The sequence below is a fragment of the Prunus dulcis genome, chromosome 1 (genome assembly GCF_902201215.1).
Source record: "Prunus dulcis chromosome 1, ALMONDv2, whole genome shotgun sequence".
Taxonomy (NCBI): Eukaryota; Viridiplantae; Streptophyta; class Magnoliopsida; order Rosales; family Rosaceae; genus Prunus; species Prunus dulcis.
Genome location: NC_047650.1, coordinates 5,101,278 through 5,121,563, shown reverse-complemented (window position 1 = coordinate 5,121,563; position 20,286 = coordinate 5,101,278). Strand labels below are relative to the sequence as shown.

General features: G+C 38.8%; 3 protein-coding genes across 3 annotated transcripts; all 3 read right to left on the bottom strand.

Moving 5' to 3' along the window:
• Positions 1–3,899, bottom strand: LOC117629298. The gene is made up of 5 exons (XM_034361843.1): positions 1,759–3,899; positions 1,469–1,619; positions 1,226–1,373; positions 887–1,132; positions 1–574 (listed from the first exon to the last, which is right to left on the bottom strand). Exons 1-5 carry the CDS (start codon positions 3,416–3,418, stop codon positions 296–298), a joined length of 2,484 nt encoding a protein of 827 aa, XP_034217734.1. The 5' UTR covers positions 3,419–3,899; the 3' UTR covers positions 1–295.
• An 8,320-nt stretch (positions 3,900–12,219) lies between these two features.
• Positions 12,220–16,074, bottom strand: LOC117621291 (U5 small nuclear ribonucleoprotein 40 kDa protein). Its single transcript, XM_034351683.1, has 2 exons — positions 15,940–16,074; positions 12,220–13,469 (listed from the first exon to the last, which is right to left on the bottom strand). The coding sequence occupies exon 2, from the start codon at positions 13,413–13,415 to the stop codon at positions 12,381–12,383; it is 1,035 nt and encodes a 344-aa protein (XP_034207574.1). The 5' UTR covers positions 13,416–13,469; positions 15,940–16,074; the 3' UTR covers positions 12,220–12,380.
• A 928-nt stretch (positions 16,075–17,002) lies between these two features.
• On the bottom strand, positions 17,003–19,426 carry LOC117627306 (sugar transport protein 10-like). Its single transcript, XM_034359368.1, has 4 exons — positions 19,291–19,426; positions 18,721–19,046; positions 17,776–18,405; positions 17,003–17,626 (listed from the first exon to the last, which is right to left on the bottom strand). The coding sequence occupies exons 1-4, from the start codon at positions 19,424–19,426 to the stop codon at positions 17,174–17,176; spliced, it is 1,545 nt and encodes a 514-aa protein (XP_034215259.1). The 3' UTR covers positions 17,003–17,173.
• Positions 19,427–20,286: the final 860 nt, after the last annotated feature.

Below are 20,286 nucleotides of genomic sequence, written 5' to 3'. Positions count from 1 at the left end.
TTGAATGCAAGAGAGATCAAGCTGCTGTGATTTAAAACTAGGACTGAAATGTCTCTTATATAAAAAGCGAGACATTCTCTTTTCATGAAACATCCCACAAATTACAACATTATGACAGAATTAAGGAACTATAAATGAAAGTTGTATGTGTTTCACAACAACCACATCTTTGAGTTGAACAGGAAGTATGGAAATATAACACTACCGAGTGGTACTTTCAATTATTGCAATATTGAGAACAATAAAAAAAACACTCAAAAGGACAGTGAGTAATCTTGATTACTGCACCTCGATCTCATAGTCGAGCATTTAGGCTAGTATCATTTAATGGGTCTGGAGTCCTCACAGAAGTTCTGTTTGCTTCACTTCCCACTTTTCTGGAGGCTGCACTCCCACTTGTTTCTTGAAAACAAAGGTAAGACAATGATTGCAGCCAAGAAACTAAAGTGGGTTTGCGTGTAACATCATCAGATTCTGCAACCTGTGAATATAAGTCGTTTAGAATCATATTCTGGCCATCTTTTGGTAGTTGGGCGATTAGCTGTGCCAACAACTTCATCAAGTCTGGCAGTACCTGAACACATAAATGCTAATGTTCAGTAAAGTTTAAAAACCAAAGTTGAGAGAAACTCATAACACCTTTTGAGACAACTTTATTCCATCAACACTGCCAATATATGCAACGCTCATGGTAAATTGCAAAGTCTCTCTCTCTCAAACATTAACGATGTCGCAAAATTACTTCTATACCAAGTGTTATGCAAACAAACTAGGGTATTGAAGCTAGATATTCAGATGCAGAACAAAAATGAAGAGGAAAACAGCAGTAAACTTTTCAGAGGGAAACCAAACATATGTAAGTAAAAGAAACAAAATATGAGTTCACCTGTATATCAACCAGGGAAATCAGCCGTAAAAGTAAGTCTAGGATTTTCTTGCCAGGCTCCGACTCTCCTTGCCAGTTCTTCCACATATCATCCTGGTGAGCTAAGTCTTCAATGCAGAGCCTATTAGCTTTCTCCACAAGACAATGGATACAATAAAATATGGCTGGGCTTCCAGCAGGAAGATGTCGAACCAAGGCTGCAACTCCAGAAGCCATTCCCTCAAAAGGAGTAATCTCAGGATATTCCTGCAGTCACATCAAGGAAAAGATTTAGCATTTGCTACCTTTAATTGATGAAGCTCAAGTTTAACCATTATAGTCATCATCTGCTTTAGATACCACTAGTGATCTCTGTATGTAGTAGAAAACAAGCTGCTCCTTTAATGACTCTCTTTCATCCTGATCAGAATCCTTCCCGGAAGATATGAATGCGGAAAACATAGAATGTGGGGCTCGAGCTACTTTTCCATTAGGATGTCCCATATATCTGATTAAGTTTGTAAGAAGGAATCAAATTGCTCACCATGTTCTATATTAATAAAAAAAAGTTCCCAAAATATCAAGTTGTTCAGTATAGGATACAAGAACATAGTTGGAGCAACCACCTTCCCAAATACAGGGCTAGGCAAGCGTGCAATGCAAGTTGGAATGACTCGTAGGTAAAACAGAATGCGAGCCGTTTGAACCTCATCCTTGGACCATAAATATTCCATTTTCCGCAGGAAAGAAAAGTCTGGTAGACATTACAACTCTTATCAAATGAAAATATCATAAAAAAATGAGAGGAAGACAAAACTAAATTTAAGGACCTCACTGCTGAAAATTCAAATGTTAACACGAACTTTAGAGCTAAACTGGAAACTAAACCATACCTGGGCCATTCGTCAAGTCAACATAAGTGGGTATGGATCTTACGAAAGACACACAAGCAGAATCACTTTCCTGAACACTTACAACAATACCTCGAATTGTATCCATGTATTCTGGCAATCGAATGCGCCGGAAATACTCAAGACAAGAAAACGAAATAAGTATTCGTACTGATGTATCCATTTGACTTTCCTGGTTAAATTTTGAATTCAACTTGTGCTTTGTGACTGCCAGTGCAAAAAGAACAACCATAAGAAAAGCAGACTCAGCAATTTTCTCCAGATCCCCAAGTACTTCATCCTCTATACCACGAAGAACCAAAGCAACCTGTCGGTGCTCCATGTATATATGTTGACAGTGATCCCACACAAGATTCTCCACCATATGTTTGCTCTGTTCATCTACTGAAACATACAGATTGCAGAAAACACCAGTTATGGCCCCTGCTTCCTTAAAAGTAAGACTTTCCAGGTGTTCTTTGACCTCATTAATCCTCAGTACAGCTGAACTGCCAGGCATTGATTTCAGTACCTTCATGTACAAACGTCTCGAAGGAAATATTTCGGTCAACAATGCAGAAGCAAGGCATATAAACAAAGGGGAACGAGCAGAGACCACACCACTTCGAGCCAATGCTACTGAAACACACTGTAGCAGAAGACTATCTGTATGATCATTATCTGAACTGGTAAACCCTCTTGTTCTTGAAATTAATTCTCTTGCTACAGATTCTATCCGGTCTTCTGCAGATCTTCTCAGTTTAGAAATAGTGTCCAGCCCAAGACCACTCACTACAGATCTATTTAAGGCCCTCAGTACTCCAGCTGCAGCCATGACAACCGCAAATGGAACATAATATGCTTTTGTGGTCTCTAAAACCTCCTGGGAAAAAGTATTAATTTTCTCTAAAGAACGAAAACTGCTCAAACCAGACATTACCCACTCCATCAAATGCAGAATCATGAGCCCGTGAGAAACACTGCCCTGTGGCCCACTTTCCTTACCCCAAATACTCAACATGAAATCAAAAATTGTAACAAAATGAACCTTCACTGAAGAACACAGAGCATACCCAATTCCAGCAAGCACATCTGGAACTAGTTCACTAAATGACCCAAGTACTTGGTACTCCTCTGCCAACAGCCTACAGAGCAACCCTAAGAAGACTATTTTCGAGCTTTCAGACGCAGAAGGCGCAAAAGATAAAGAACCCAATAGGAGAACACCTTCAGAAAAGAGGTGAGGACTCTTCTTTGAGTCATATTGGGTTGTAGAGAATACATTAGAGAGAGCCTTTACAGCTGAATCAATGAGAACCGAAGGTCTGGCTGATTTCCTGACCCATATATAGAGAAGCCTGAGAAAGAGAGTATAGGATTCACGAGGAAGAGAAAGGTCTGGAGAGGACAGAATGGAAAGTAGAAGCTTTGCTTGAGGCTCCGCAACATGAAGAGAAGTCTGAGAGTTGACAAGGGTCTTTAGAGATTGAAGATGATGGGATTGGAATGATTTGTGTTGGAGGCAGTCTCTAAGCTCAGCCCATGCTTGAATTATGGCTCTTGCAGATGAAGCTGAATAGTTTGTGGAGCTGAAGCTATTGCTAAAGCCACTGACACTCTTCAGCCAATCTTCAAGAAAAAGGGTAGGAGCTGCTTTTGCCATTTTACCAATTTCCAATTGTAGCACTAACTTGCCAACATGTTTTTGTCAGTTCAAGAATCAATTTTGGCCATAGTTAGCATTACTCCCCTATCGTTGGGGTGCCATTCAAAAAGAAAATTAGGTTACAAGCATACAATCATGAACATATTGAACCAGAAACCTCCACGAACAAGAGCTCAATTAGCATAAACTATTGGAATTCATATACCCAGTTGATTAGTTTCTGATCAAAACAGTGGAAGCCCACTAGTCCAAATGAGCCATACCTTCAACAAGAGTTGTAGACTTGAATCTTAACTTCCCCGCCAGAAGCAACCCGCAACCTCCAAAGCTCCAGTTTTGCTCACTATCAAAACTCAAGCAGAGAGAGAGAGAGATGAGAAGAGAGAACGTTTCTAATCTTTATAGTCTTGGGCCGTTTGAGAGGCAAATTGTGTCTTTTCTGTTTTCATTTTGATCGAATTCTACATTCAGATCAGAAGCTCCCTTAGGAGGAGTCATCCGAATAAAGGAGGCCCCAACAAATATTAGTCAGCCCATCTCCAATCATTTTCTTTTCTTTCGTGTTTTTTTTGGTTTGTCAGAATGTACATATTTGAAAGAAATATGGGAGAGGAGAAAAACTCGTGGAGTACGTACCAAGGTCTAAAATATCGATAGTTAAAAAATATGAAAATTTCGATGGAAATATTGGGATATTATCGATATCGATACAAATTAAATAAAAACTACATAAATTATTAAAAAAACTTAAAAAAAATTCTTGAAACTTTGAAGGATGTTTATTTAGTCAATTATTTATTACTTTATCACAAAAAATTGGAATGAAATGCATTGCATGATGGGTTTAACTGATTTAAGTTGATTATGTAGCGAGCTGACAAACACTACGAATGTAGAAAATATGTAGTAATTAATGAAAGAAGATTAAACACACCATAATCATTTATTTATAATGATTTACTACAATATTTTACACTTTATACATTGCATAGTAAGATACATAAGTGATTTAGTACCACATAAGTTCCTATAAGGTTCAAATTTACACGAACACCCCCTGAAGTTTTCGGCTTTTTAACAAAACTCCTTGAGGTTTTAGAAATAACAAGAACACTCTCTAAGGTTTTAAATTGCTTTCATTGAACAGAAGAATTGAAATCTTAGATCAAAACATTATGTATGGATGGTATAGTGAGCCTTATTTATGGAACAAAACCCGAAATACCTGGTCATGGTCTAATTCGTAGAGGGCCTCATGTCCTAGTTTGTAGATCGAATTGGTTTCATGTTACCTTCTCGAGGAAGAGTTTGGCATCAACAGGAAGCCCCTTCCCTCTTTGGAGGTGAAAGTCGGGTCATAATTCACTTACTATAAGGAATTTCTTTTTATTGATTTTTCATCCAAATTTTGATGATTTTATACAACAACATTCTTCAAATGACAAAGTTGGCCCTTGAGACTAAATTGCATATACTTCATTGAGGTTAATTTTGTCATTTGTATAAGTTTTTTTTTTTCAATGAAATCATCAATTTTTGAACAAACAATCAACGAAAAGGGGTTTTGTGAAAAAAAACTGAAACCTCTAGGGCGTTTGTGTAATTTTTGAGACCTGAGGGTGTTTTGTGAAAACACAAGAAACCTCAGGGGGTGTTAGTGTAAATAACTCTTCAAATTTTTNTGTCTTCATCATCTCGATATTATCGATATCATAGCGATATTATAGCAATATTATAGTGATATTATCGATATTATCGATATTATAGCGATATTTTGGAACATATCCATACACATATCGTATAAGTATCGATAATATCGACGTTGATATTTTTCGATATTATCGATACTTATACGATATGTGTATGGATATGTTCCAAAATATCCTAGACCCCAAAAAAGATAATATCCTCGATATTTCGTCGATATTATCGATATTTTAGTCCTTGCTCAAAACCAATGGAAAAGTTACAAAATGACTAAATTGGAACACATGCAAGAGTTGGAGGACCAAAATGAAACTCCATATGAATGCAGGGATCAATGCGATTAAAATGTCTATAATTAAATCTTTAAAATACAACTAATTTCCATATAACACATATATTATTCAACACCTAGCATTTAATAATAATGGACTGTGCGCCTTAGCGAGGAACAAAATTAATTATCTTACTAAATAATAGGTACCGTAATCCTGGAATATTCAACTCTAGATTTTCTACCAATTTTGTTAATCAAAATGATACTTCTCCCCTTGTATATAAAGCCATGTTGTGGGTGTAGTTAGCCATAACTTGGAGAAGGTGAACCTTGTATAGATATTGAATGATAATGCAAAGAAGCCAACTTCAAAACAAGGACGGGTGGTTTTTTGAAGGAAGTGAGTGAGCTCACGTCTTATGTGGTGCGAGTGCTTTTGCCCCATATGTCTGGTCTTCCCCTGTAATTATGGTGCAAAGGATCAAAGCACTCGCATCTCTTAATGTAGTGAGTTCACTCACTTTCTTCAACAAACTTTCCCTTCCCTATCTAGACAGGTTGCACAATGTCACTTTTGACGGAGTACAACAAAGTGGGCAATGGAACATGAACCCAACTTAATGGGTAACCTCTTTTGTGAAGTTTTTCATTGATTTGGATGCTTAAGATTGAGTAAAGTTTTAGATTTGTTTGATACTTTGTAGCTCCATTTACTTATTGTTTAATGATAATTTGTATACATATTATGATTTGCTTGTTGATAATGAGTTGTAGATATTAAAATTTTGGGCTAATAACAAAATATCTTCTGAAGGTTTGGGGTCATTCTCAATATGGGCCCCGGGGTTTCAATTTACACCCCCAATGTTTTCAAACCTGTCCAATTTAATCATTTTGTTAAGTTGACTGTGAGGTCAACCGTTAACTGTTGACGTACATGACCACTGTGGGACCCACTCATCCACTAACTGACCAGTCCCTTTAGAACATCTCAAGGGTATTTTCGGGTTGGAAATAGGAAAAACAAATCCCTTGATCAATTTTCCTTTAACCCCACATCATCCTTTCTCTTCCCCAACCACCTTCTCCGACTCACCCCAACAAATCATCTCCTACCTAGCCCCACCCTACCAACCCCCCAACAAACCATCTCTAACCTAGCCCCACCCCACCAACCTCACGAGCCACCACCCATCTCTAGCCTCAACGCACATTTGTACCCGATACCCAACCCCGAAGATCTCTCTCTCTCTCTCTCTCTCTCTCTCTCTCTCTCTCTCTCTCTCTCTCTCTCACACACACACACACACACACACACACACACACACACACACACACACAGTGGCTCATAGGGTAGGGCTTTGGATCTGGTCGTGGTAGTGCGGGGTAGGTCTGGGTGGGTTTTCTTTAGAGATATGGCGAGCTAGGCTCGGAGTAATGGTAGTGGTGCTGCAGAGAAGATCAAGGTTGGGTTGCTGGTACAAGTGTAGGTTGTGGGTAAGGATGGGTGATGGCTTGGGGCTGAGGTAGGTAGGTATGGAGGCAGGTAGGTGTTGGTGCAGCAGTTGGGGAGAGTGGGGGGCTAGGTTTAGGGTTTTCTTTTTCTTTTCTTTTTTCTTTTTATGTTATTTTATCATGTTGTTTAATTGATTTTTATTTTTTTTAAAAGTATTTAAGGGTCTATTGGTGTAGGTATATAGAGGTTTTTTTTTTTTTTTCCTTTATTTTCAACTCGAAAATACCCTTGAGATGTTGTAAGGGATCCCACAGTGGTCACATTAGTCGTTAACAGTTGACCTTACAATCAACTTAACAAAATCACTAAATTGGACAGGTTTGAAAATATGGGGGTTTAAATTGATAAAATTGAAATCCCGGGGCCTATATTGAGAATGACCCTAAGCCTTCAAGGGGGCCTTTTGTCATTAGCACTAAAATTTTGGTGGTCAATTATTCAAAGTTTGACCACTTGACTACTCAAAATTGACTCACTCATCAATGCAATGCATGTTGTTGAAGGTGGCACATGTCAACATGTAAGAACCTGAGACCCATGGTTTGCAAGTCGTGGCCTTTTCCCTTCCCAGTAAGGTAAACCTCGTTGGGTTGGTAAATGTCACTCCGAAAATTATAAACACAAATTCAAAAGGCGTTCGGTTCAATGACTGCATGTTCAAGGCTTTTATAACCAAATTCAAACGGATCTATTTCTAGTCCAGTCTGATTTTTTGCCAATTTTATATAAATAAAAAATGTATAATAAAACCACACAAAACCAGACTAATCAGTCTAATTAGCACGTCTTTTGATTTTGTCAATCTAAATGCCCAACCGTAGTGTAATAACCCAAAACAAAATATCTAAAAAGAAATAAAATATCAAAAAAAGTAAGGATTAATATCTTCTAGCGAAAAGACAAGTTTGCCATCGCATTATTTAATGGGGGAAAATTTAACTTTTTAATCGAGAAAGAATTTGGGAATTTCGCTTGCGCCGTTGCGTAGAGCACGGCGAAAGGAGTCCGTAGACACGGAGTATACCCGAATCGGAGTAGTAACGAAGAAGATACGATCAAATTACCGCGAAGAGCAAAATGGTAATTTGGTCAAAAAGTCATATTTTTATCTCTTCTCTCTCCTCTCCCCCGTCAGTTTCTCTCTCTCTCCTCTCTCTCCTCTCGCGCGCGCGGCAGCCACGACCTCTGTCTGTTCCAGCTGCTCCCGTCGCCGCCACCGACCGAACTGATCTCCGGCACCGGTGCCAATCGAACCGCAGCTCGCCCACCGTTCTTTTCCGACCAACATCAGCCGCGGGGACGCCGGAACCTGGCCGGAATTTGCCATTGTTGCCGACTTTCGTGTTCGAACTTCCAACTCGATTTTCTCCTTCAATTCTCCACCAAATCGATCGAGTAAGGTATGGTTTCTCAGCTATTTTTCGTGTTCTAGCTGATGGATGTATGGGTTTCGATCGATTTTAGCTCTAAAGGGTTCGATTTTCGACTTGAAAATTGGCCGAAACTTCGGCTGCCGTGATCTACTGTTTCCGGTCACTTTTTGGGGTATGTCCAAGAACAAAAGTGACTCCAAATGGGGTTTTTTACCTAGAGTAGGAGTTTGGAGTCTTGGTTCCGAGATTTTTCGGCCACCCGAAATCGCTTAAGACACCCAAATCTGCCCGCGCGTGCTGGAGCGCGTGGGCGAGGGTGGTGAAGTAATTCTGTGCAGTTTTGTGATCCTCGTGTGGTCACGAGTGCGTAGGATTTTGCGGATCTCGATTCGGAGTCCGTTTGGGCCCCGAACGGATTTTTCATATCGCGCGATCCGTGGGTGCAGTGTCGTCAAATCGTCGGATCGCGCTGGATTTCGGATATGTCGGTCTACATGATTTCAGGATCGTATAGGATTTGACGGATTGCGAATCGGAGTCCCAGATACTCCGAAATCGCGAACCCTGGGGCTAGGGTTTGGATTTTAAGCGATAACGCGATTTTGGCTAATCCGACCGTCCGTTTCGGACCAAATTCGCGGAACATGGTTCCTCCTCTGTAAGGAACCTTCAGAGGAGCCCAGATTGGCCATCGGAGACCGTGGACCCACGGGGTCCCGGATCGGCCGATCTGGCAGTTTATCGCTTAGTAAGGCTTCGGGTCTTTTAAGGCCGGTCTAACTGTCTAAAAAGCTAATGTGGGCATAAGAGTAACTTTAAAAATGAGTGCACGTATTTCTAGAAGCCGGGGGCAGGGTGTTTAATTTAATTCTTTTATTCAGCAGTTTATTGATTTATTATTCATGGATAATCAGGCACCAGAGGTCCAGTCGACCTGCAAGAGGGACCTTCGAAGGGTCCAATTAGCTCGGACCATCAGTGAGTGGACTTTCTTTCATAAACGATTTTATATGCATGAGTTATATAAATGATTTATATAAATAAGGTTTTGAAATGATTTTATAATGGTTTTCTACAAATAAGCTTTTATAAGTCAATTCATATGAGTTAATTTCATTATTTGATCTTGAAAACGTTTTATGAACTATTTATTTCGAACGTGATTTGAGTAGTACAATGCCTTGATTTACGTGTTGTCTAGTTATTGAAGCTCAGTAATATAAAAAGCAAAGTTTGAGAACTCTATCAGAGGAGATAGCAGCAATATTTCAGTTTCACAGAAAGGCAGTGAGTTATTAGATTTTTCTAAAAATAGTTTATTTTAGAACCACCATGTACCCACCCTTTATTTGGTGATTACCCAGAGTTGGACCGATGTCTACGGACATCCAGTCCGATTTCAGTTTATGTCAGTGCACTTGACTTTGCCTCACGAGTTACGGGGACGCTCGGACCGTGAGTGCCAGGATTTGCGGCTCGGCTTGACTTGGTGTCCCGAGACCTGCCAGGATTGCGGATCAGGCTGACTACGGTCCCCTGCATCCTGCCAGAGCGACTCGAGTTGACTTGGTGTCATCGAGGAATCTGCCGGCAGATCAGGCTGATCATAGTCCCCTGATTTCGCCAGTTTGCGGCTCGGGTAGACTGCGTGGCGCCCGAGACCTGCCAGGGGAATTGACGGATATGACAGGGGTACAAATAGGTGGTATTTTCAAAGGATTTTGAGTTTTCTTTTATTCAATTATGACTTTCAGTTATTTTATATCAGTTTCTTGATATTCGCACAATTATATCTTTACATATTTGTTCAGTTATACGAGCACATTCATCAGTAGGTCTTTACATGCTCATTTGAATACCTTATTGAAATATAGACAAACCCTCGATTTAGATCCTTACTTAATCTTAAATGGGGGTTATTATGTTTATAAAATTGTTTTCAAGAACATTATTTTTGTCCACTCACATTTTCAACCTGTTTTTCGCCCCCAGATCGTAGAAGTGCGCAGGATCCACCACCGGGCCATTCCAAGCTTCCGCGCCACCAAGTAAGGTAGAGTTATGTAGAAAAATCCTTGAAACCCCGTGAACTTTAGAAATTGCTCTGATATCTAGTTTTAGTGGAAAAATTGAAGCTGGCAAATATTTGTTTATCCTATTCTGGCAGTTGGTGTGAATTTATTGAGTGTTTAACAGGTGAAAAATTTTGGGATTGGGCAAAATACAGGGGAGACTCTGCCGAATTTTCGGCAGAAGACTAAAGGAATTTTGAAAAGAATTGAAACGAGAAGGGTAAAAAGGTCTTTTGTGCCCGACATTCGCCAGGTGTCGGACACGCACAGGACTTGGCTCGAACTCCAAAGCGGAAATTGGGTCGGGTCCTGTCTACGTCACTAAATCTGGGTTGGGTTGCGGGTACATGTGTGGGTCGATGGTACAAGTGTGGGTTATAGGTAAGGATGGGTGGTGGCTTGGGGTTGGAGTAGGTGAGTATGGAGGTAGGTAGGTGTTGGTGGTTAGGGAAAGTGGGGCCTAGGTTTTTGGGGGGTTTTTTTTTTTTCTTTCTTTCTATTTTATCTTATTTTATCATGTTGTTTGATTGATTTCTAATTTTTTAAAGTATTTAAGGGTCTATTGGTGTAGGTTTATAAATGAATTTTGTTTTCCTTCTCATTTTCAACCCGAAAATACCTTGAGATGTTGTAAATGGATTGATCAGTTAGTTGAGGGGTGGATCCCACAATGATCATGTTAGCAGTTAACGATTGACCTCATATTCAACTTAACGAAATGATTAAATTGGACAGGTTTGAAAACATTCGGGTGTGAATTGATAAAATTGAAATCTTGGGGCCCATATTGAGAATGACCTTATTAAGGGGTCTTTTGTCATTAGCCCTAAAATTTTAGTGGAAAACTATTCAAAGTTTGACCACTTGACTAGTCAAAATTGACTCACTCATCAATGCAATGCAGGTTGTTGAAGGTGGCACATGTCAACATTTAAGTACCTGAGACCACTTATCTGTAAGTCGTAGTCCTTTCCCATTTGGGTAAACCTCATTGGGTTGGTAAATGTCATTTTAAAAATTGTAAACACAAATTCAAAAGGCATTCGATTTAGTGACTGCATGTTCAAGGCTTTTACAACCAAATTCAAACTGATCTATTTCTAGCCCAGTCCAATTTTTTGCCAATTTTATATAATAATAAAAAATGTATAATAAAACCTCACAAAACCATACTAATCAGTCTAATTAGCTCGTCTTTTGATTTTGTTAGTCTAAATGCCCAGCCACTAGTGCTCGTTTTCCTCGTGTTGTGCATAGGTTTTTTTTTTTTTTTTAATAAACAAAATTACTTTTATGTGAGCATCTCCAACAGAAGAAGCGAAAAAGTAGACACACCTCATTTGTCTTGCCACATTAGCATTTTTATGCTCCAAGGGAGAGGTAAATGGGTAGGCAAAATTTACCTACTCTCCCCAACAAGGCAATATTGCCTACTTCAAAGTGAAGAGGTATATTATACCCCACTTGCTTTTTATAATAAAATATCATTTTCACTCTCTCGCCTAATTTTTATAACTTATAAAAGTAAATATAAAAAATAAATATAATATAATATAATAATGAATTTGTATACTTGCATTGCCTAGTCCCTTTGGAGTGACCAATTTTTTTCATGAGGCAAATGGGTAGACAACATCTCACCTAAATTATTATAGTACAATTTTAACTACTTCATTTGCATACTCCTTTGGAGATGCTAGGCTAATGAAAAAATGGGATTAACAGAAATTATCTACTTATCCTAAATGTCTCTGAGTTTAGTTTCTGTTAATACTCCAAAACATTCATCTTCCCCTTTAATGAACTTAATCTCATCAACGCCAATGGGGAGCCATGAAATTGGGAAGGCAAGCATAGCATCTACAAATGGCAAATCTAATCAAAATGCTTATACACTTAAATCCGTCAAAATCCAATATGGAAACTACAGCAAGATACAACCCTTCCGAAGTTCAACTATTGTCAAAAGTCACTACCACAAAAAATACGAAGATGCTACATTATATGTCAGTACAACTCAGATTTCCCCCAGATAGATCTGTTTATCACTACCGCAAGATCCAATAATGGGTTCATTGGGATGGAATACAGACTCATTGACAGATCCGGTGTGGCCAGGAAGCATATACAAGATGCGTCGAGAAGTAGTATCCCAAACGTAAACCATCCGATCAGAACTTCCAGCCGTGACCTTGCTTCCATCAGGGGACCAGCCACATTTCAACAAGTTCTTTTCAAAATTGTGCTGGTGCCCTTCCATTATCTTCACACAACGATTCTGTGGTGCATACGGGCGCATATCCCAAATGCAGAGCTTGCAGTCCATTCCATTAGTCAGAAGATAAGAGCCATCGGGACTCAATGACATACCTGTTATCATATCTTGATGGCCTTGAAGCGTCATCATTACTTCAGCCTTGCGCAAATCCCAAACTTTAATATCATTGTCAATCCCTCCGGTAAAGATTTTATCTGATGCATCAGAGAAGCTGACAGCTGTAATTTGATATTTATCAGGAAATGTTTGGATGGCACCCCTCAGACGCATATCCCATAGTTTGGCAGTTCCATCATCAGATCCACTGACAATAAGAGGTGGTCCCCTTCGAGCAGGATGGCAAGAATTCACAAATGATGAGTGTTCTGCCATCTTTTTTATTCTTTTTCCTGTTTCAACATCCCATGCCCCCACAGTCTTGTCTGGACTTGCTGATATTATCTGAGACCCATCAGTTGTCCAGTGAAGATCCAATACAGCATTCTTGTGCCCCTTCAGAACCATAAAGTTCTTGCATTCCCCATGAACATTCCATAAGAAAATTTCTTTGTCATGAGACCCAGAGGCAACAACTGTTCCAGTAGGATTAAATTTCATTGTGTATATAGCACTCTGATGACCTGTCAACAACATGATTGGTGATTCCAAACTGGAAGTCCTTTGTTTTCCATTTGGCCCAGGTGCTGGGCGAGCACTATGCGTAGACAACTCCATTGGCCTTGGACCAACTACGGACAAAGCAGTTTCACCCTCACTTGGAGCAAATTGCATCATTGCCTCTGTTTGGTATTTCAATAGCAAACGATTTATTTTCTATGAGTTCAAATCCTGCAATACAAATGAAATGAATAAGCAAATTTGTCATAGCACAAATGACTTATCACAACCTACATCTGTCAAATGATATGATATAAGCTTATAACACAGTGAGAAAAACCAGAACTCGCTAACAAGATATTAACAGAAATGACGGCAGGTACTGATAGACTAACACCTGACAACATTATAAAACTCAAGTCACATAACAATCTAAACCACCGCACGTACTGATAGACACGATTAAAGACAGAAACTACCCTCGTCTACTCACTTCTTTTACTTTTCCTGTCTTTCATTGATGAAGAGGTCATATGCAGTTTTCCTCTCCTAAGCATACAGGTTATGCACATATGGAGCGTATAGCTCGTTTTCTTATAATCCAAACCATGTGTTTTCAAAGAAGAACTACGATTAACTTTTGAAAAGAGAAAAGGCAAATGACCTATTGTGAACCAGGTTTATGAGGAAAGTGAAAAAGATAAATGAAGCCTAAAAAATCTGACATTCTCTTCAGAAAACTGAAGCTTTCTTTTTTCATTTCCATGATTCAACTACAATGACGGGTTATCAAATTTGTAAACTGAGTTTTGAAGATCTTATTTATCAACGGAAAAAGAATAAGAAAAAAGGAATTGCTTCTGTTGTATTCCAACTTCAGGTTATAGGTATAAACTTTTACGCTTGGGTTGCATTACTGGTCTAGGTATCAGTGAAAGTATATATCTGAAGAATTTGTTGTTTCAAAGAAGTGATATTTGCAATGGAGAAATAGGTGTTGGCGGGACTTTTAGAAGAATCAACTATTTGCCTCCAATTCAGTGCAAAAACTTCCTCCACAAGAATAGCACAATAGAAAGAGAGAACCTTTCAGTCCAAAAAAGAAAGAGAAACACCCAATCAGTCGAGAAAAGCACAAATAAAAGAGAGAAAATATTGCCCCTCTTTTTCCTACACAACCCCATTCCATAAGCCAGGGGAAAAGGATAATCGTCTACCAGATTGAAGCAACTAATCAACCATCACTAACTTCATTATGACCAAGATATAGGAAAAATGCATCAATCCATTTAGTCATAAAATTCACAGGAGCTCAAACATGGCCATAAATAAACCAAATTAGTTAAAACAAAGACTGGGTGAACGCAGTAAATAAAAGGCAGGGCAGCACAACACACACTAAATTACTGGATGCCATGAGCTAAAGCTTAATCTAGATTGCGAAAGTGGCTACATCTGACTTTTAAATATCACTCCACAATTTGGAACAAGTGCCCCTTTAACAAAACTGGATATAGAAGTTGGTACCAAACCAAATCGAAACTACTTGGTTTCCTTCTTTTTTTTCTTTTTTTTTGAAACCATCCCAAGTTTACACATTGAAAACTCAAAACAGATTCAACCAAAAATACAAAATACAAATAGAAACCTTTGAAACTTGGAAAAAAAATAGAAGCCTTAAGAAAATAAAGGTGCTAAAAGAAAATAATACAAAGAGCAACACCGAAGGATTGGTAGTTACATTGACAACACAAGATACATATATGCATCATATGGATATATACACAGAGATGGCTTCTTCTAATGAGAACCCCTTTAGCAGGACCAAGGACATTTGAACTGTGCCTCTAGCTCTTCTAAAGAGTTTTAAAATTGACCAAGACACAGAAATTTAGGGCTTAGGGTATAGGTTCTACCACTAGGACTTTGAGCCATCCCCAAACCTAAGAGTTTAAACCTAAGCACTAAACGGCCTCTACAATCTAAAACCATCAACCCATTGACAGAAATAGCAAAATATACACATACATATATCTCTGTGTGTCAATGTTACAATCCTAGGTTAAAAAACAGGTAAAGAATCTTACAATGTACTCAACTTTTTCCCCTGATCTCACTGAGACAGAGGGATTCTCAAATGTCAGTACAAACACTAAGTTATAGCATCCCCACTTAGTAACCACTCTGCTAGTTCATGCAAATCCAGAGAAGTTATCCCGGACAGTCCCATTTTCTATCCCGATACTCTTTTTTTTATTTTCTACGAACTATCTCATAAACAAAATGTACCATTTATTCAATAGAAGAAGCCTACAAGTCTACCCAACCTTCCCCATCTAAAAATTCAAACCCAATTAACAAACTAATAGATATTAATGTCAATATATGGCCATTTCGCATAATTCAAGGCACAATACAGAAACCAAAATCCATGTAAGCCCATAATGTGGAGTATTAAAGTTAGCACAAGCCCATAGAGTAGAGCAATAAGAACAACATAACAAACCCTAGTTTCTTGTTAATTCCTCTTTGCAACAGTTATGTGAAAGCATAACAGATTTTCCCTCAATTCTCCCTAGTTTCTTATTATAGTTTATGAGGGATGCCTTTACAGAGCTCAGTTAGGAACTTAGGGCACAGGGTTTTGCACAAAGCACCTCGCAGAATGAGAGAGAGAGAGAGAGAGAGAGAGAGAGAGAACCTGGTAGAGCTGTATCTGATAAACCCTAGAGGCTTCTTCTTCTTCCTATTAGCAGAGCTCGATCTGTCCTGAAACTATTCGAATTGCATCCGACATAATGGCAACGTCGTCGTTTTCTTCACTTAATATACCACTGTTTGATCCACTATACGACTGTACTGTACGTTTCGAACGGTTTACGGCTCATTGGGCTCAAGTGCCACCCAAGCCCAAACCAAATTTAGAGTTTTGAAATCCAACGGCCTATATTAATTGTATTCAATCTCAAAGGCTAAAAATCAAATCCAACGGCTGATTCTAAAATATAAGGAATATTTTTTTCAATATTACTCAATACATATCAACTCCGCCTAAATTGACGGATCCAATTTAATCCGCTTAAATTGACCGATCTAATCCAATTTTGATCGGTTTAGATATTTAGTTGAATATGATCGAATCCTTAAATCAAATAATCAACATGATTGGATTAGTTGACGGATTTGTTTGTGTCCAATTGGTTTAATGTTTTTTTTTTCTCTTCTTAGAGCATCTCCAAGGGAGATGTCAAATACCAAGCATCAAATTTAAATTTGATGGCTCATGTGGCAATTTGATATCTTACACAGCTCTACACTCTACCCGATATATCAAATTAAATTATTATTTTATTACATTTAGTGTTGATTCATTTTTAATTTAAAAAGAAAAGAAAAGATAATAATAAAATATTCATTGGACATCTTGCTTGTGGGATGTCAAAAATAACATCTCAACCTCTAGCCTTCATTCCACATCAGCTTTGACATATTAGTTGGAGTGATGTGAGATGTTATTTTTAGCTGTTAAATGTCTATGTGGCACGTTTGATATATCGGTTGGAGATGCTCTTATATGCATTTGTAGTTGAATATATTATCAACAATTTAAGTCATTTGATGCAACAACGTCTAATACACCATAGAATCAAAATACTTTCCTTTAGCATTTAACTTCTATTTTTCATTTGCATCTACCAAAATGTGTGATTCAATTAGATTTGACGAGAATTTGTTCATATTCCAATAGTCTTAATCCATTAAATTGATCCTGCAATCTAAGCTCCAAATCAAGCTCTTGTTTGGAAAGAAGAGGCAAAAAAGGCATGTAATTCTCTTGTGTTACAACTTCAATATCCCCGAATCCCCTAATTGCCTCTCAATCAAAATTGTTTTTCTTTCTCTTATCTTTAATCAATTTGCTCTCATCAAACAAACTACACAGCCCTGTCTTGCCTGCCATGAGTCACAGCGTCATCAGGGATGTACTTGCCCCAAAACCAGTGTGCCTTCCAAACTCTGTTCATCTCTTCAATGGGCACGTTCTTTGTCTCAGGCAGGAAGAATGTGATGAAAATGGTCATAATGACCACAAAGCCAGCAAAGAAGAAGAAGAGGCCAAACTTCATGTGGCAAAGCATGTTAAGGAAGACTTGGGCAATGATGAAAGTGAACAGCATGTTCACCGAGACGTTGATGGCTTGTCCTGCTGATCGGATCTCCAGAGGACAGATCTCACTGGGCACCAGCCACCCCAATGGCCCCCAAGACCATGCAAAGGCTGCTACATATGCACAGATCAAGAACAAGATCCAATTGGCTTCACCTTTTGAAAATGCTCCTTCTCCACTCACACCAAACTTCATGCCTATCATAACTCCAACAGCAATCTGCAATGTATGTGTAAATGTTACAGGACTTCAAGTGCATGGATAACTGCTCTTAACCACTTAAGCTACAACCCTCTGTGCAAGCTATGTCCTTTGATGCGAAATTTTTTATATTAATTTCATTGAATTGAGCATATGGAATTAAGTACCTGGCAGATGAGCATTTGCACACCACCTTGAAGGAATAAGGCTCTTCTTCCAAACCTGTCGACTGTGCAAATGGACACTAGGGTAGCAACCACGTTAACGCTGCCGGTGATGACGGTGGACATGAGGGAAGCTTCATTTCCAAACCCCAACGTCATGAAAAGAACAGGTGCATAAAACATAATCACATTGATGCCGGTGAGCTGCTGGAAGAACGGAACAAGAAGGCAAATGACAAGCTGAGGCCTATATCTTGGTTGTGTGATGTTGCTCCATTGGTTCTCCACTCTTTTTGCAACCTCAGTAGCATCAAGAAGGTCTTGGAATTCCTCATCGACGTCATCGGTGCCACGAATCTTTTTCAACATTTTCTTGGCCTTCTCAGGGTGACCTCTTTCTAGGATGGAATTTGGAGTGTCGGGGAGAAAGATTGCAGCGACAGTCAAGATCAAGGAAGGGACGGCTGCAAGAGCCAAAGAGACTCTCCAGCCATATCCACCCTTGATCTTGGCAGTGCCGAAGTTAACAAGACCTGCCACTAGAATGCCAATGGTAATGGCCATTTGGAACCCCATGTTCAGTGCTCCTCGAATCTTTGTTGGAGCCATTTCCGCTAGATAAACAGGAACAGACTACAAACCAAATGGAGATTACAAATTAATTATCTAGCTAGCTACCTCTAAACTTCAAGTAGTGTAGGGAGATCATATTTTCACATCACATTGGCGAACTACAGTATATGGTAGATGGGGTCCTATTATCACATAAATTTTTATATTGCGTTGATAATCAACACATCACCTGCCACATAATGCGGTAAATGAATATGGTCTAAAAATGTGATATCTCTTAAGGCCGGTACATTTAATTCTTTAATCATATGTGTAAGCGAGATATATAGAGAGCTATAAAGAAAATTAATTAAAGACAGAAGATTTGTTGTATACCTGATTAGCAAATCCAACACCAATACCAAGCAGCAGGCGACCAATAATTAAGAGCACAATGTTATTGGCAACACCATTCAGGACAGAGCCAATAAGAAAAACAAGGCCAGCCACAAACATGGAGATCTTTCGGCCAAATTTCCTAGTTACTGATGAAGCAAAGAAGGAAGCCACCAATGCTGCAATGTAGAGGCAAGAGGTGAACAACGTGAGGAGTTCGCTATCGAATTTGCAGTACTGGTTTTGATCAGCAGACTCATTCTTCATTTTGTGGAACACAGAGGGGAAGAACTTGCTCAAGAACGACTCCATTGAAGTCACTCCTCCTGCATAGAGAAAACTTGTTTTAATGTAATCTCAATTCTCTTGTTCATTTTTTTTTTCTTTTGATACAAGCGATATTAGGGGAGAGGGGATTCGAACACAGAACTTCAGGTGCAGGGTAACTGCTCTTAACCTGTTGAGATGCGTACAAACCCCTTGCAATGTAATCTCAAATCTCTTAAACATAGAGAAAAAAACACAATTAATTGATGTGTTTGTGTGTTTCTGAAATGGTGTTCCAATTACCTGAGATTCCAAGATCATATCCGAAGAGGAGACCTCCCATGGCAGCTGCCATACAAGTGAAGAGCACAAAGATGGTGACACCTCCTTCATAGCTCCTGCCTCCGCCCTCCCCGACGAAACCACCTCCTCCTGCCATCACTCTACAACGTTTTCAAGTCTATAACCTCTTTGAAGTTTAAGCAAACCCACTCTCAAGAAGAAGAGAAAGATAATGCAAAGTTTATAAAGGCGCCAAAGGGTAGCAAGCTTGCCTGCCTAAACAAACTTACCTAATAATCCTACAATTATTTTCTAGATTGTGAAATTCTTTCCTTCCTTGTTATACATGCCATATTTATGTCCAAATGGTTGAACCTATGAGGATAAGGATCACGGCAAATTCTTGTTTTTGGATTAGAACAAGATTAACTACTTGATTTTTATTTAAACCATTTTAATGTTTTGGTACTCTAAATTTGGCAATCTGATGAATAGGCACACACAGTGGTAAATTTATGGATATTACAAATTATTTCGTATGGATAGAATTTTGAATGGTGAAATGTTGATCGTTAATTATTCGATTTAACATCCAACTATTTGATTGTTATTGTAAAAAAGGTTTGAGGTTTTGACAGGGGCTTTTAGCTTGACTCAGCTTTCTATATCAGAATTCTGGTTAATTATATGGTTAAAGATATGTTCATATAATATTCAAATTTACAGTATGGGTTTTCATGGTAATGCTTGTCCGAATTTGACTAACAATAATCACACATCGCCAAATTTAGAGCTCCAAACAGCACGACTGGTTTGATATCAGCAACTACTTATCTCAATCTAATCGAAACAAGAATTTTATCTGCTGTTATATCCTAACATATCCAACCATTCATACCTAAATATGGCAGCTTCACAAGAATTTAGTCCTAAGTTGTTGAAACAACCGGGCAGGTTGTTGCATTTTGGGGCCTTTATATGCTTGAACATTCTGGGATTTGAAATGTAATTAAGGAA

What these genes read in the sequence shown, in the direction of transcription:
- LOC117627306 (XM_034359368.1), bottom strand. Translation starts at nt 19,426, where the DNA reads ATGGCAGGAGGAGGTGGTTTCGTCGGGGAGGGCGGAGGCAGGAGCTAT. An exon ending in ATATGATCTTGGAATCTCAG is followed by an intron (nt 19,047 to 19,290) that starts GTAATTGGAACA and finishes TTCTCTATGCAG; the next exon opens with GAGGAGTGACTTCAATGGAG. An exon ending in GTGTTGGATTTGCTAATCAG is followed by an intron (nt 18,406 to 18,720) that starts GTATACAACAAA and finishes TTTGGTTTGTAG; the next exon opens with TCTGTTCCTGTTTATCTAGC.
- LOC117621291 (XM_034351683.1), bottom strand. Translation starts at nt 13,415, where the DNA reads ATGATGCAATTTGCTCCAAGTGAGGGTGAAACTGCTTTGTCCGTAGTT.
- LOC117629298 (XM_034361843.1), bottom strand. Translation starts at nt 3,418, where the DNA reads ATGGCAAAAGCAGCTCCTACCCTTTTTCTTGAAGATTGGCTGAAGAGT. An exon ending in GTTGCTCCAACTATGTTCTT is followed by an intron (nt 1,374 to 1,468) that starts GTATCCTATACT and finishes AAACTTAATCAG; the next exon opens with ATATATGGGACATCCTAATG. An exon ending in ACATACAGAGATCACTAGTG is followed by an intron (nt 1,133 to 1,225) that starts GTATCTAAAGCA and finishes ATGTGACTGCAG; the next exon opens with GAATATCCTGAGATTACTCC.